General features: G+C 42.9%; 1 protein-coding gene across 1 annotated transcript in view; it reads right to left on the reverse strand.

Moving 5' to 3' along the window:
* CHN1 (chimerin 1) overlaps positions 1-4965 on the reverse strand; it is a 126905-nt gene extending 121940 nt beyond the window's left edge. The window contains exon 1 of the mRNA XM_054971442.1: positions 4678-4965. Coding sequence (XP_054827417.1) covers positions 4678-4696 — 19 coding nt within the window. The 5' untranslated portion in view covers positions 4697-4965. The remainder of the gene's footprint in view (positions 1-4677) is intronic.
* Positions 4966-17232: the final 12267 nt, after the last annotated feature.

Here is a 17232-nt window from a genome sequence, read left to right on the forward strand (position 1 = left end):
GCCGTTTCTTCCCACTACAGCCAATTTTGTGCTCAGACTTAGCAATGTGTGATCAGACTAGTCAGGCACTACAGAAAAGGGAGTTTTTCCCAAATGGGTCTGTTTATCTAAAAATTACAAAATGAGTCTTCATATTAGTAGTAATTGCCTCCTTTTAATTTGTTTACTGCTGCCCACAGGACTTATATACAACACAGCTGGCAGAACAGTAGACCTGCTTTTCTAATTATCTGTAAAAGGGCAAAAAGTTTTAAGATTTTAAAAAATAGATGTAGAGGGAGACCAGAAAAGTACCGCTAACCGCACAAAAGTAATTTTAGCATCTGCTCAGAGATGAATTTTATAAGTAACAGTGGAACACCAAAGGCCCAAAGAAAGCAAGATTAGTATGATTTTGTAGCTTTCTCTCTCAAGGAGGGAAAGGATTTTTTTTAATTAGAACAATTAAACAGATGGCTGCCAAGACTACTATCAGGATTCAGACAAGTTACTACACATTTCAAGAAGAAGGGGGAAAACTGCTTGTTAAATATTAAGCTATCTGGTAATAAGGAGCAGGTAATATTTTATAAAGCCATCCACCCCTCTGAGTTTGGAGCCCCTTCCATATTTATTATTTATTTAAGGCATTTCTACCCCGCTTTTCCTCTATTTGCATTCATTTTGCTTATACTTGCAAACAAAGTTAAAACAATTAAAAGCCAAAAAAACAACAGTGGGAATTGTAACACATAAATACACCCATAGTCAAGAATAATCAAGGTGAGAGTATACCAAAAGGCCTGAGAAAATGCTTTTTCACCCAGTGCCCGAATAATGCCAGCGCTGCTGCCATCGGAATTCCGTGGCAATGATCCAAAAGTACAGGGCTATTGTGGAAAGGGCCCTCTGTCGTGGTGAGTGTGGGGAGGTGGTTACAGTGTCAAGATTAGAATGTGGGAGACCCAGGTCTGAACCCCCACTCTGCTCTGGAAACTTGCTGGATGGCCTTGGTGCAATCACACACACTCAGAATTGGTACAAAATTCGGCAGCCAGAATGTTGACTATACAAGCATGGGGCTAGCATACCTAAAGAACCACTTTCATCCACATGAACCTACCCAACCACTCTGTTCATCTTTGGAGGCCCCGTTTTGGGTGCCTCATACCATCTCAGGATGCCTTCTCAGTCGTGGTGCCCAAACTTTGGAACTCCCTCCCAGGAAGAGCCCTCTGTCTCCTTCTAAAAGTATTTCAACATACTTTTAAGCCCAAATTGTAGAATCAGGAAAATATTTTGGTAAAAGAGATCTTGAGGCTTGATGGATTTCCTTATGTAGCTTCTGTGTTTTCTGTTGAAATTGTGCTTTCAGAGTTGAGTCCATTTTTAAAAAATGGAAAATGATCCATTTGGATGGTTTGTGCTGCAATCCTCTATCCAATCTTGCACTGTGCATCAACCCTACCACTGTGCTGGTTACTGACTGAAATGGGTTTACTTATGGTTGAAGAAACCACTCTTACACAGCTACTCAAAGTGACGACTCCCCATCTTTCTCCCTCCCTTTCATTCTCCAATTCTGCAGTTGCTCCCTTTGGATCCAGGAACCAAAGAGAAAACGGAGTATCAGTTGCTCTTTGAGTCCTTGTGGATCCTGCCACAAGGGGAATCCAAAGAAGAGAGGGGGGATAGGGTGGTGCACTCAGCATCTCTGCTGAGACTAGAAGACAGCTACCATAAAAGGACCCTTCTTCTATTTTGCTATATCACTGGTGCTTGGAAGATTTTCACTGGCTCCGAAGTTGTTTCTAAGTGTCTTTAACATTTAAAGCTCCTACCAGCCTGGCTCCAGAATCTCTGAAAGACCATCTGCTTCCGAGTCAATAAGCCCTATTCTCTTAGGTCTTCTTCAGAGGCCCTACTTTCAAAAGCAAGGCAGGTGGTAATTTATTTAATAATAACATTTGACTTATATACTGCCCTTCAGGACAACTTAATGCCCACTCAGAGCGGTTTACGAAGTATGTCATTATTATCCCCACAACAATCACCCTGTGGGGTGGGTGGGGGGTGAGCAAGCTCCAGTAGAGCTGTGACTTACCCAAGGTCACCCCGCTGGCTTCAAGTGGAGGAGTGGGGAATCAAACCTGGTTCTTCAGATTAGAGTTCTGCCGCTCTTAACCATTACACCAAACTATTATTTACTTTGTTTAGACCCCACTTTTCTCACCAATGGGGGCCCAAGTTTACAACCCTGTTTTCTCCTCCATTTTATCATCACAACAACCCTAACCCTTATTTAAAAATGTGAAGTAGGTTATTTATTTAAAGCTGCTGTAGCATAGCGGTTAAGTGGTTCGGCTGCAAATCAGCACTCTGCTGGTTCGAATGCCACTACTGCCATGAGTTCAGTAAGTGGCCTGGGGTAAGCCACGCCTCTCAGCCACAGCTGTATTGTGAAGATAATAATAATACTGATTTTGTTCACCACTCTGAGTGACTAATCTGTCCAGAAGTGCAGTATATAAGCACACTGTTGTTGTTAAAACATTTCTATGCAGTTTTTCCACCCAAACAGGTTTCCCAACGCAGTGAATATAAAAACATTTTAAAAACTTCAACATTAAGACTGTGTTTAAAATAATATATATATATAATCATTCAATAAGAACATATTAACTACGGATCCCATTTCCCTGGCGGGGGTGGGAAATCCCCCCACTCTCAGTCTTCGCCCCCTACCACCACTTACCTGGCCAGTGGGAGGGGAAACTGTGGCGAACGGGCCTAGGATCTCTGGAGAGCACTCCTGAGCACTTCCTTGTCACACCGGGAATGATGCAATTCCTGGAGCAAAAAGGAAGTGATGGATCCCACACGGGGCAGATTTGATAAAAATCAGCCCCCATCACTAGTATGTTGAAATACTTCTGTTGAAATGCTTTTAGCAGGAAAATATTGCAGAAATTATAACACAAATAACCAGAGGAAGTGTTTTTTTATTTTCATGGGACTCAACATTACCCCAAGCATCAGATCTCAGCAAAATTCCAAACACAGCCAGGAAACACCATCTCTACAATATTCTGAGAAATCGCATTAAGCATAAATTATAATTATGTGAAATTACTCACTAGAAAGCACTCCTCGAGTTAAGATGCAGCCATGAGTTATTCATGCATTGAAATTTGTTTCCACAAATGATATGCTAATATTAAGACAGTTTTTGCTTCATATTACTGTTACCAAGTGGCTTTTAATTACAAAGTTGGGAATGAGAGAAATTATGCTTAATAATCAGTTTAAATATATATTAATATGCCAGCACTTAACTATGTCGTTTTAATATTTTATTTACCAGAAACATTGCCTGCTGCTAAAAACATACATCATTAAATACAAACTGTAAAAAGAAAACAAGTTGCAGGGTTGTCGAGAGATTATTGTTGTTGAACCAGTGCAATGTGTCCCTTTTCCAAATACCAATAAAAGCTGAGGCATTTCTTAGTTTTTCAAAGTTTCTTTAAAAAAATCAAGAGAACGCTAATGATTATGCATTTTTTAAACTAAATTATACACAGATCTCTCTCAACAAGGACCTTGCCCACCTTGTTTTTTAAAATATATTTATAATGTAAAGCGAACCTAGGCATTCTTTGCTGCATATGTATACAGCAGAACACGTTTGACATTTCTTCCTAAGCAGCTTCCCGTGCAAAAAGTTCAGCCTGTTGCTAGAATAATCTACGCTAAGCACTGGAAGAGGTTGACAGTACAGAATGGATAGAAAAAGTTAAAGACGTATTATTGTGATGGTAAAACTGACCGTTTTGCAACGAGATTGGAAATATGCTTCCATTTGAAACTTTGCGTGAGAACCTTTTTAATAATTTAGAGAGGAGTTGCGATCGAAATTAGCATTTATGTTAACACGCTTTTTCTGCATTGTTTCCTCTTCGGGGTACAAGGCTTATTCATGAAATAAATAAATAAAAGTCCAGCCTCTTCCCATGCCAGAGCCAGTAATTCCTTTTCGACTCCACACTGAAAGAGTAAACACCGAAGAGGCATTCTCTGGAGCAAGGAAAGAACTCCTTATTCCAACGGAAGAGGAATAAAGATAGGGTCGCCAGCTCCAAGTTGGGAAATTCCTGGAAATCTAGGGGGAGAAACCTGGAGAAAGTGGGGTTTGGGAAGGGAAAGGACCTTGGCTTGGCATGGCATAATTCCACGGAGTCCACCCCCCAAAGTAGCCATTCTCTCCAGGTGAACTGATCTCTGCGACCTGGAGACCAGTTGCAATTCCGGGAGACCTCCAGCCACTACCTGGAGGCTGGCAACCCTAAATAAAGATACAGTAAACACGAACTGCTGCGCAAGAGGAAAACCCACCATTCAATTATAAGGGCTGGAATTGAACAGCGAAGATGCCAATCGGCCCACCTTTCAACACAACCCCGAGATGGGCTGAAGAAGCAAGCCCACGCCCATCAGCTCTGCCTTGGAGTGGAAACAATGGGGCAGAAAGAGCAGCCGCGTCTTTCTCGCCATCCTGACTGATGGAGGCGTGCTGAGAAGACACAGGGCGCGCCACCCCCCCAAAAAGCTCCCTGCTCCAGCCATGCCCTTCTCTTTGGTGGGGTGGGAGCACAAAAGGAAGCTTGCAAAGTTTAGGGAGAGCCTGTTTGTACTCACCGAACAAGGTAAGCGCCATGGCGACGCGGAAGCCAGGCGCAGGGCGACGGCGGGGCTGCTGGTGGCCAGGAGGAATTGGCCGGACATTGGCTCTGCGGCGCGCACGGATGGAGCCCGAAGAGCGGCAACAAAAGTTAGTGTTGACACATTGTCGTCAGAGGAGAGAGCGGGGAAGGCCACTTGCTGGAAGCTGTGGGGAGTTCAAGCAGCCCGGGGGATGTTTGAATGGGGCAGGAGGGCGGGTTGAGCTGCGTCAGGAGTCGGGGAGGGAAATGGCGAGCGCGGAGGTGGGGGGGGGGAACTTGAGGCGCAGCAAACAGCTGTTGCCTCCCACAGGCTGTGCGCTCGCTCTGCCCACCCACACCAGTCCAGCCGCAGCTTTCAGGCTCGGGTAGCCATCTTGCTTCACCACATGACCAGCTTTCTCCTCCGTCCTGCTTGCCAGAACCCTGAATGAGTTCCCATAGCAACGGGAATTCAGGTGCCCACCCCTCCTTTCCAGCCATCACCCCTCACAGACAGGCCCTGGTAGACTGGAGCAAGGAGAGACACAATGTCTCCATCTCTTGCGTTCAGCACTTAGAACAGCAGGATTTGAATCCAGTGGCACCTTACAAATCTACAAGGACTTCAGGGCGGAGAACAGATTTTGCCCCCCCCCCCCCATCCTGCAATGTTCCTACCTCCAGACATTCAAGATTATACTTTTAAGGCTGCACCCTGTGGCACCACTAGACCACACCTACCATTTGCAACTGGATTTTCCCTGTGGACAAACAGGATTTGGGTCCAGCGGCACCTTAGAGACCAACAAGACAGGCTGTTCTCAAACAAAGGCGCTTCAAGGGCAGATTGCAACGTGAGATTGCTGAGCTTGAGTTCATTTACAAGTTTAGAACAATGGAACCCCCAGGGTTGAATAGAGACATGGGGTTCTTATCTCACTACAGATGCTACTTTCTGCTCTAATCAAGCTGCATTGTACCTTTACATTCCGACTCCCTTCTTTGCTTGGGATATAAAGGCTCAGGGATATCTGCTTCTCTCTGTATCTGAAGACGGGAGCTCTGACTCTCAAAAATTTATACCCAGAAAATCTTGTTGCTCTCTAAGGTGCCACTGGACTCAAACCCTGCTGTTCTTCTGCAGACCAACACTGGCCACTATCTGGTAACTCTCGTTATGGTAAATAAGACAAACCAGTTGCAAATTAGTGCTATCATACAATGGTAGTGCAACATCCCACAAAGTAGCTCTGTTCTGTGTATTAGTTATTATGGGATAACTACCACTCCTTTACAATAGTCTCACAATTTCAAGCACAAATCAGAATCCCCACCGTGCTTATACAGCTAGGAAGTTGTGATGAAAATGAAAGTGGTAATGAAAATCACATACCCCCATGCTTTAATCATCATTATTGCAAATATAGTATGTTGAATTAAATTAGTGTTCTGTCTGAAAACACAAAAGCTGAGTACTGCCTTTTTAATTAGGACCAAAATATCACAAAACAGCAGGCATGCTTTTGAGTTCTCCAGGACTCTTAATCAGGCTTGGGGTTTAGTACAAAAAAGAGGGAGGGAGAAGTTTTGGGGTTTGAATAGAGGGGGGCCGTAAGTCTACATCATGTTGGGGCCTTTGGGCATTTTGATTGACAACTTTAGAAATCACAGTTAACAGTTATTTAAAGTAGCAGGAGTTTGTTTATTGAAAATATTTATATCTTGCCTCCCTCCCCCACAGGTACTCAAGCTGGCTAACAAAAGAGTTGATGTGGCATAGTGGAGAGAGTTTCAGACTAGGATCCTGGGAGATCCAGATTAGAATCCTCACTTCTACCATGGAAGGTTACCTTGGGCCTGTCACAAACTCACTCAAGCCTGGCCTACCACACAGGATTGTTGTTGAGGGAAAATGGTGGAGGGGCGAACAGTGTTCTAAGCCACTTTGAGTTCCCAACTGAGGAGAAAAATGGGATATAAATAAACAGAACTGCACAGAGAGTAGGGCTTGAGAGGCAGATCTTAACTGGTAGACTGGACAGGATGGGAGTCTTTCGAGTTCCCTAGAACTAGGAGTCTTTCAAATTCCCTAGAACTATACAAATAATAAAAAATCTGGACAATTTTAAGTTGCTGGCAACCAATGTTTAACAAGGCTGTTTACTAAACACAAGTATCTTATTAGCATATGACAACTTTCCCAATCAAGAAAAATATTTTTCAATACATTGGAATTTACATCAAGATTGGTGTAATCTTGCCAGCCTCCAGGTGGTAGATGAAGATCTCCTGGAATTCAAGTGATCTCCAGATGACAAAGATTGGTTCTCCTGGCAAAAATGGTTGCTTTGGAGGGGGGACTCTATGGCATTATACCCCACTGAGGTCCCTCCCTTCCCCAAACCCTGCCCTGTCTAGGCTTCACCCCCCCCCCCCAATCTCCAGAAATTTCCTAACCTGGAGCTGGCAACAAAAAAGTGAAGCAGAGTCTGAATCACATGCTTCCACTATCTTTGGAAACTATCTTTGAGTGCAGACATGAAAATCGCTTGTTAACTGCATAATACAACCTTTTACACTCAAGTCAGTAAAGCCTGAAGAGCATTGGGGGGGGGCAATAATTTTCCAGTGAACCTTTTGTCAGAGCATTATATAGATTTAAAAACAATGAGCAACTGATTTCTAACACAAAATGGTAAAAGGCTGGGCAATTACTTTTAAGAGTAGCCTCAGGTATTCCTCTGTAGCATACGGTGTGTTAAATAGCCTCAACTGATGGTTATGTGGAATACAGAATGTTGCTGGCTATTTGAAATGGTAATCCAGATTCTTTCTTCTGGCCAGTAATTTCACCTACTGAAAGGCTTCCCTCTGATGTACAACTTCTCTGCCAAGCCTTGGAACAGGTACAGGGCCTGGTTGTTCTTACCCCACATCAAAGAGTTCTTTTAGCAGTCCCAAGCAGTTTAAAGATAATCAAATCAATTCACAAGCCCAACCACAAATATTGAGGATTTAAAAGCTCTGTGCCCCCAAATAAAGCAGATTGCAATAAAGAACTAGAACAGCTCTATGCCTCCTGCACCCTCCAAAAAGGCTTGGAACACCACATATCATACACTTGTTGTTAGTATTGGGAAGAATACTGGTGGGCATCTGGGAAACCTATTTTGGGGTGCTGGGAGCATGTAGCCGTTCTAGTTTATTGAAATCTGCTTCCCGATACAAGGTTCTTGTGCCAGAACTACTGGCTAGACTGGGCAACAGTATATGCCTTCTTGTAGAGGACAGTTTCCAGATTTGTGGTGGTCCAAAGATTGTTTTGGGGTACAGTTTCCCCCCAGTTCCTAAATGTGTTTTTGTCCTGGAGACACTAGCACAAGAACTGGCCTTTAGACCAGGAAAGAGCATAGGTCCATTTGGAGGGTGAGAATGTAGGGATGTATTGACATGTGGTTGTCCAAACTTTATTTTGGGGTGCAGAGCTTTTACATTATCTACAATGTTTGTGATTGGGTTTGCAAACTGGAAATGTGAATAAGGAACTGGGAAGGCCCACAGGCCAAACATTACAGCTTTGATCTTTCCTCTCGGTATTAAGCAACTCAGCCTATTTAGGCTGTTTTCTTCTTGGATTTGGGAACCCTGTCTTCCAAAATTAAGATTAGAGTTTCTAACTCTTGGTTGGGAAATTCCTGGAGAGTTTTGGGCAATGCCTAGGAATGACAAGGGAAGGAAGCTCAATGGGGATGTGATGTCATTAAGCTTCCCAGTTGCCTGTTGGTGGCGAGCAACCCCCCCCCCAAGCAATCGCCTGCCTCTGGCAGGCAATCCAGGAAAGTATACATCAGGCACACTCCCAGCGGGGAGCAACGATGTCACTTCCTAAAGTGATGTGGTTGTGCTGGCCACAAATATGCTCCCGCACTTTGCTGGGGCCAATATTGGCCCCAAATGGGCTGAATTTGCCCTGCACAAAGTTCAGGAGCACACCTGTGGCCCGCATGATGACATCATCTCACAAGCCCAGGAGTACACACAGGAAATGAAGACTCCCAGGAAGAAAAATGTGTACCAGGTGCCCCCTCCCACCAGGAGGGCATAGGGTCCTAGCAACCCTAGATGTCACAAAGCCAGCCTCTGAATCTACCATTTCCTCTGTTGTCTGAAGAGCAGCTTAAATTTTGAGAGAATGCTAGGCCGTACCTTGTCCAAGGCTTGGCTATATTCATTCTGCCTAGAGGGAACAGAGCAGTTGCTTCAGTTCTGGGTCTCTCTCCCAATGAGGGCTGGTGGGAGGAAAAAGGTTTAAAAAATAGTGCCGCAATGTCATTCCCCCTCATCCCCATCCCCAAAATTTCTTGGAGCGACTTGATTAATAGAGGATTTTAAATCAGCCATCTCAGATTTTATGGAGGCCTGTCCCTCCTTAAGACTTTTTTTTTGTCTTTAGACACTTCCAAAAGCAGGGCTCAGATAATTTCAATATCCTCAGCTTTAGATCCAGAGGCAGCCATTTTAAGTAGGTCTGATAGTGGTTTTTTTGGAGGTTTGTTTTTTAAACACGTGCACACTGTGGAGGATCAAAGTGGAGAAACCATACCTTGGATCCCCGGAATAAAAGTCACTTCAGGCATTCCTTGTACAGCGCTAGCCTAAACGGGTTGATCTTGTTGTTGTACATTCCAGTCTCTGAGACTATTGTTACATAAAGTCATGCCAAAGCGTTATCTTTCATGTAATCTACACAGAGAAGCCTAATCATCTGTTTACAGGGAACAGAGAATGCATGTGAACCACCACTGCTGCTGCCATAATTTGTTTTTTTCTCTTTGATCAGTGTCCTCTTGCTTCTCACATCACAAGAAGAATGTAATCAGTTAATACATTCCAAGAGATTTCACAATATTCCAAACCTTAGAAACAGGAATGAAACAGATACATAAAAGCTGCAATCATTTCTCAATCCAGAAGCAACAAGAATGCAATATCAACTAAAACTTTGCAAAGTACTTTGTTTTAGATCCAGAGCTGACATTCCACCACGATAACACTAGTTACAGTGGAATAACAGCACTTCCATTAGTGAAGAAGGGAAAGAATAGTTTCTGCTAATTTCCCTTCCCACTGCAGACCCCCATTCTACTGTCATATTGTTCCTGAGGTTCTTTAGACCCTCAGTGTTTAGGAACACTGACCCAGACATATTTTTACATCCACCCTCCCCAAACAAACAAACAAAACCCTGGAAATGGGGTGATCAGAAAATGTAGACATTTTATTGTCACCCAAATTAAATTTATATATATATGTATTTAAAAAAGGAGTTTAACCATCAGATCCTTTCACAGTTATGCTAAAAGCAGACAAGATCACTTTGGAAAGCAAAACACAAAATTGCAGCTGCAGTGTTTGTTTTGAAGAAGAATGCAGCAACACTGTACAGAAGGATCGAGTTTCAAGTTACTAAAGAGGAGGAAGAGTTTATTCATGCTCATAAAATGACTGTGTGGGATGATTGTGGGAAACATATACCCTTACCCACCTTTCCGGCTATATATAGGATAAAAATGAAATACGAATAATGTACATGGAAGGTCCCTAGATGAGACCATGAGAAAGATTAGTGATTGTAGCTTTTCCTCAATTCCCAAAGTTCCTACAAGTTGAGAATGACAAGTAGTATATGCTTCCATTATAAAACTCATTTTAAAAAGCCTTAAAATTATTTTAAGATGTATTTTACCTTACCAAGAGATATTGAAGGAGAAAAATCCTTTTCACATCACATAGTTGTTAGGGTGACTTATCTTTACAATTTATTTGTTGCAAGATTCAGAGCTCTCTGAAGTTCTGTCAATATAAGTGATATACAGAATTATCACAGAGGTTTACGGTGATTCAAGATGGATCCTTGAAATACTGTTTCTCTGTCTGGCATTACATGAAATGCACTCTCTCTGATAAAGTGAACCCATACAGTATAGCACACCCAGAGCAGCTATTTCACACACCTGACCCTTGAACAAGATCTCATGATGCTTAGAAAACAGCAGCAGATCCAGTGCTTTGCCTTTGTGGCACAGAAATCCTGCATCTTGCTGTTGCTCATGGAAAAATAGAAGAGAAGGCAGTCTCTCTTCCTATGCCGTTTGAATTTCAATGCATATTGGAAGTGCATATTTGCATCTTAATGAAGATATGAATATGCATAACATCAGCTTTTCACATGCCCAGCCCACTACTAGGTTCAAGCTAGTGAGCTCAAACAACCTTTTCTGAACTCTCCAGTATTTGTGGTCACTGAGTGTTGGACATCCAACTTCATATTCCAAAGACTTAAGAGCACTTAAGGGGCAGAGGCAATTTATGTCCATTTCTCCTATTGCAGACCTCCACTTTCCCCCTCATGCAATTTATAAGAGTCTGCTGGCCCACAGGAACATTTTTTTCCCCTGGTGGGTCTCAAAAGTCTGCAGCAGAAAAGGAAAAATTGGCAGAAATAGCTGCCCTCTTCTAAGAAAACTTTGTTGCCCTTAAGTCTTCTGAACTGCTTGGTTTTAGGCAGGCCAGAAGTGACAGGCACTCCATGGCTTTGACTGGCCACCTTTGGGGCTTCTGATTAAGGCCATTGTGACTGGTGGGTGGTCGCCACATTGCCTCTGCAATGGCAGCTGTTTCTTGGGCACAAGCTTCCCTGAGCTACGGGCCTCGTGTCAAGGATGGAGATAAAGACCCCGTTCCTCTGACGATCCCACCATCCATCTCTACAGCCTTTACATGCTCATCCTGGCACTGGGGCAGCCGCCAGAAGGAGTGCAAGCTGGCTGCAGAGAAAGCCTCCACAGAAGCCACCTAGGAAAAGAGCACTGGGGGTGGGGGTGGTTTTACTCCCTTTCCTCCACAGCCAGCCTTGTCCCTCATTCTCAGGAGAAAGCAAGACGGCCACAAGGGAAGTCCTTCCTCTCACTCCAGAGACAAGGGTTGGCAAAGGTTAAGCAGCGGTGTGGAGGGACAACCCTACATACTTAAAAACTAATCTGGTAATTTTAAAAGGTTACAATTAACAGGTTTTTTTCTATGGTTGTTGTGGGTTTTCCGGGCTGTATTGCCGTGGTCTTGGCATTGTAGTTCCTGACGTTTTGCCAGCAGCTGTGGCTGGCATCTTCAGAGGTGTAGCACCAAAAGACAGAGATCTCTCAGTGTCACAGTGACACTGAGAGATCTCTGTCTTTTGTGACACTGAGAGACTGTGACACTGAGAGATCTCTGTCTTTTGGTGCTACACCTCTGAAGATGCCAGCCACAGCTGCTGGCGAAACGTCAGGAACTACAATGCCAAGACCACGGCAATACAGCCCGGAAAACCCACAACAACCATCGTTCTCCGGCCGTGAAAGCCTTCGACAATACAGTTTTTTTTCTTTTTTTTAAAAAAAGAAGTGCAGGCATTATTAATGTTTGCCTTGGGGCTCCAAGCCCACCAGCGGAAAGAGGTGCCGGCAGTGTGAAACGAGGTGCTGGTAATGTGTACCCAGCTTGTACTGCCAGAAAAAAGCCTGAAGTTATATATTTAATATTAATAGTTATATCTTATATTATTGTATGCGTGTGTGTGTGTGTGTTTTGGGTGGTGCACAGGGCATGCAGTGCTCATGTGCTTTCGGCTGATGGTCATTGTAAATTTGGCCTTCTGTGGGATGGGGAGTGAGTAGCACTGGTCAAGGGCAAGGTGTCTTTACAAGTTCTGTTGAGCAGCCTTCTTAACAAGCTAGACTTCTGCAGCTTGCCAGAATGTATGAAGTTCTTGCACAAGAAACTGTTCTAGTTCCAATTCCCGTCTAACGTACTCAACAATTTGTGTATCAGATTGTGATCCACAGGAATTCACCCTAACACTCTCAGATAGGGTTGCCAGCCTCCAGGTAGTAGCTGGACTGGTCTCCAGGCCACAGAGATCAGTTCACCTGGAGAAAATGGCTACTTTGGGGGGTGGACTCAATGGAATTATGCCATGCCAAGGTCCTTTCCCTCCCCAAACCCCACTTTCTCCAAGTTTCACCCCCCCACCCCCCAGATCTCCAGGAATTTCCCAACTTGGAGCTGGCAACCCTACTCTCAGATGCAGATAACATTAAAAACAAGGAGACATGGGCAAAACAGCATCATTAAAAGATGAATAACCAAGTAAGTGTTATTTATAAACAGAACAATAAGGCATTTGTTTTGAGCTGAGTGAAAGGCAATTTGCAACAGTAAACAAGGGCTGTTTGATTATTAAAGCTTTATTCTTAGTTCATGTAGAAAAGCATTATGACTACTACTGTGCTCTTGTGCTGTCAGATACAATTAAGACAATACTAAACTATCATTACCGTTTGGAAGCTCAATGAAGCTGATGAGGAAGTTGGATTGATGTCCCCTGTGGACAATACTTGTCCATGTCTGACTGTTATTGCGTGAGATCAAAGACTATTCCCATTCAATATCTTATTCTCCAGGAACAAGCAGTTCTTCAGGAGCAAATGTGTTGCAACAACACATTCTCCATTCTGTACCACTCATTCTGAGGTTCCAAATAGTCTGTGATTAACCAAAGAAATCCCCAGACTTTGCAACTACGTTGGTAGGGAATTAAGGGCAATTTTTTAAGCAGGCTGAATGGCAAGAAAAAGGTACGCATGTGAGGAAACAATTTGTAGTATCTTAAAATCCCCTTTCCCCAAAAAGTTCCCCTGCAAAAAATCTGTACCCACTGTACTGTGAAGTAGGCATGGCGGAAGCACGTTCTTCCAGATTCATTAGGGAAGTGGTGGTCCTTTTTTCCCATCTGAAACCATCACAGGACTGCCAACCCAGGATGCAGGGTTCATGGAGTCACTGGGATTCTTAGTAGCACTCTTTTCATAATTTCTATGTTTATCCAAAACATGAATACTTCACACTTCCATCATAATGGAACTTCAAGGGACCTTTTCTCACAACTCCATTAGTGCTTTCACACTGAAGAATGAAATCCTGGTGTGGAACTATCTGAACTATAATTTGTGATATTATTATAGCCAGGGCTTTTTTTCTGGGAAGAGAGGTGGTGGAACTCTGTGTTGCCCTCGTAAAAAATGGTCACATGGCTGGTGGCCCCGCCCCCTGATCTCCAGACAGAGGGGAGTTTAGATTGCCCTCCACGCCGCTTGGCAGTGCGGAGGGCAATCTAGACTCCCCTCTGTCTGGAGATCAGGGGGCGGGGCCACCAGCCATGTGATCATTTTCAAGAGGTTCCGGAACTCTGTTCCACCGTGTTCCAGCTGAAAAAAAGCCCTGATTATAGCACAGTATTAGACTAGAGAACTGCCCAAGGTTGCCCTGTTAGTCTGTTGCAAGACAAAACAAAAGGATAGCGGCACCTTAAAGACTAACAACATAATATGAGCTTTTCTGAGTCACAGCCCATTTTTTCAGATATCTGACATTAGTGAACTGTGACTTACAAAAGCTCATATTGAAACAAATGTTGTTAGCCTTTAAGGTGCCACTGGACTTTTGTTTTATTAGACTAGAGAAACCAGGTTCAATCCTCGATTCAGCCCTGAAGCTCACCAGACGGCTTCAAGCAAACCAATTTATTGGTGTATTCTACCTCACAAGGTTGTTGTATGGATAAATCAGGATTTCCAAAAGATATTAAATGAGCTTGAAATATAAGAAATCTCTCATCACAGAACTCAGTGTTTCATCTAGTTTAGGCTTTATCCCTCCTTAAATCTGAAATAGGCTGCTTGTCTTCCAGGGGGTGCAAGCAAAATGTTTGCTTGTCTCCCCTGCAAGTGTGCAAATATGGGAAGAAGAGGGATCATGGTTTGTTCCTTTATCCTTCCTCCTAGTATGCAGTGTCTGCACTCCAGATGACATAAGCTGCCTATTAAGGAAGGAGGAATGCAATCTTAGTCCCCCCCTTTCACTCTGAAGTATCCAGCATTCAAAAAGAAGCAGAATGTTTGCCTCTCTGCCTAGAAGAAGGTGCAGCACCAGAGAACAGAGCAGCCAACAAACATAACCAATTTCTGCTTATATAGAATCAAGGAACAATGCACCCCAACCATGAGGGGGACGGTACAGTGACTGGCAAAAGTGGAAACACTATGCAAATATTTCCCTCCTGCTTCCCAAAGGGGCATGGCAGGGTGCTGAAAGTAGAAGGAATCAGGTAATGTCACACACGTTCTGCTGCCAGTGTTTTCAGTGATGCAAGGGGTAAATAAGGGAAGATCTGCAGGTGTAAGTACCTCCTGGAATGAACCTTTTCAAATGGAATATCTGCTCACTCTTCTGATCAGAAGATGTTCCTGTCAGATTATCTGGAGAGTTTCCCTCTCGCCTCATACAACTGTAAAAAGTAGTCACTGAAGGGCTAGAATACTGATCAATAGCCAAGATTTCAGGAGATTATTTGTGGCAATCATTTGGTATATTAAAGAGAATATTTGTTTTATCCTTAGTTGCTATAGCAAGAAGATCTCAAACAAACATTCAGTGTTTGACAGAGAACAATGTTGGCGATGTCTCAGGAACAATAGGACACTAAGGAATTATTCATTATCTCACACTAATCATCACAGTGACATATTGATTACATATTTACGTGAAGAATAATGCAAGTTAATTCTTGTACTTGCAGATTGATTTTGACCTTTTGTTATGAATTTAAATTTTGGAGGACTAATGTGTTATGTTGCTAGTTAAATACTCTTTATTCATTCCCAATCATCTGAGATATTTAATGGGCTTTTGTAAAGGATGGTATCTTGTGTTATGCAATTCATAGGGGGAAAAAGAGAGAGGCTCGAAGAAAGAGTGAACATTTTAACAGGAACACAAACGGGCCATTCTACCATCAGAGGCAGAACAACACCTGGCTTCTCTTCTGCTTGGCCCTCAAAACTTTGAAGACTTCTCACCCTGGAAGGAGGGGCTAGAGAGCCATTCTACTACCAGAGAGAGATTTTTATTTTATTTTTTGTATTTTTATGACTGTTGTTTTTACATTGTAAGCCAGCTTGAGTGCTGTAAAGTAGAAAGGCGGGTGATAAATATTTTAAATGAATAAATGTAAAGCCACTTAGAATACTGTGTTGCTAGAAAAGATGGTTACATAAGATTGATACCCATACTGTGAAGATCTGAGAACTTTACTTGCTCTACCAATGAAAAATTGATTTATTCCCCTAAAACAGTTTTATGGTGACTTCTACCCAATTTGGGCCCTCAAAGTGGCAAATAGTTAAAAAAAAAAATTAAACTCATATGTCTGTTCATCTACCCATCCACCTACACAATTAAAAACAAACAGAAAAGGTGGTCAACAAGAGAACACCAGTTGAAACAAAAAGGTATTCAGCCGCTGGCAGAAGATAATAATAGAAGGGGACAGATCCCCAGAGAAGGAACTCCCATTTTGGTGCCACAATCAAAGCCCTCTCCCAGGCAGATACTTGTCACACCTCAGATAACAGGAGCACTCAAAGATGACTGTAATGGTTGGGTAAGTTCATACGGGAATAGGTGGTCCTTCAGGTATGCTGTCCCCAAGCTGTATAGGCATTAAAGGTCAATACCAGCACCCTGAATTGGCTTTGGAAGCAAATTGGAAGCCTGTGTAGATGGAAGAAGATTGGAGTGATACGGAGTTCTTATTTTACTGTACCAATGTTATCTAGCACCTGACAATTCTACTGTTCTTTATCTGATCTCCCTCACTTTTTTCTTACTCCATTCCCCATTGCATACTCCATCTTGATGGATGGTTGCCAGTTTTGTTTAACTTTGCTAAAACTGATTTTCTCTCTTTCAACATCATATTTTCTTCACAGCACAGAAAGTCCAGAAACATTGATGGATGAAAGATAAAAAACAAACATACATACAGTTTCACCCAGGCAGGAGAAGGCTGAGCTGGCTAGGAGGAAAAGCTTCCCACAGGACTAGATGGAGAGGGAGGGAGAGTCCTATAATAACCTCACTGTACTTCATGTATGAAACAGTTCAGGCAGTTTTCCTGCACTGAAAGCTCTAAACGGTTTGGGGCCAGGGTACCTCAAGAACTACTTCTGTCAGTACAAATCTGTTTGCTTATTTTAGCTGGAGAGGCCCTGCTTCATGTCTTGCTGTCATCAGAGATGACAAGGTATTCTCACTGTCTGTACCATAATTTTAGAATGCAGTTCCTTGGGATGAATTATTTATTTAAAATATTTAATAATAGTAATAACAACAGCAGCATTTGTACATCATCTTTACCATATATGGAACAAGAAATGCCAGGTGGACAAGCGGGATTCAGAAAAGGAAGAGGCACTAGAGATCATATTACAAATTTGCTTTGGTTACTAGAACATACCAGAGAATTGCAGAAGAAAATCAGTTTGTGTTTTAGAGATTACACAAAGCCTTCAGTTGTGTGGGTCATGAAAAGTTATAGATGCTTTGGGTGTGCTAAAACATCTGGACAAGAGGCTACTGTTTGGACAGAATATGGGGAAACATAATGGTCTCC

Source organism: Eublepharis macularius, chromosome 2 (genome assembly GCF_028583425.1).
Source record: "Eublepharis macularius isolate TG4126 chromosome 2, MPM_Emac_v1.0, whole genome shotgun sequence".
Classification (NCBI taxonomy): Eukaryota; Metazoa; Chordata; class Lepidosauria; order Squamata; family Eublepharidae; genus Eublepharis; species Eublepharis macularius.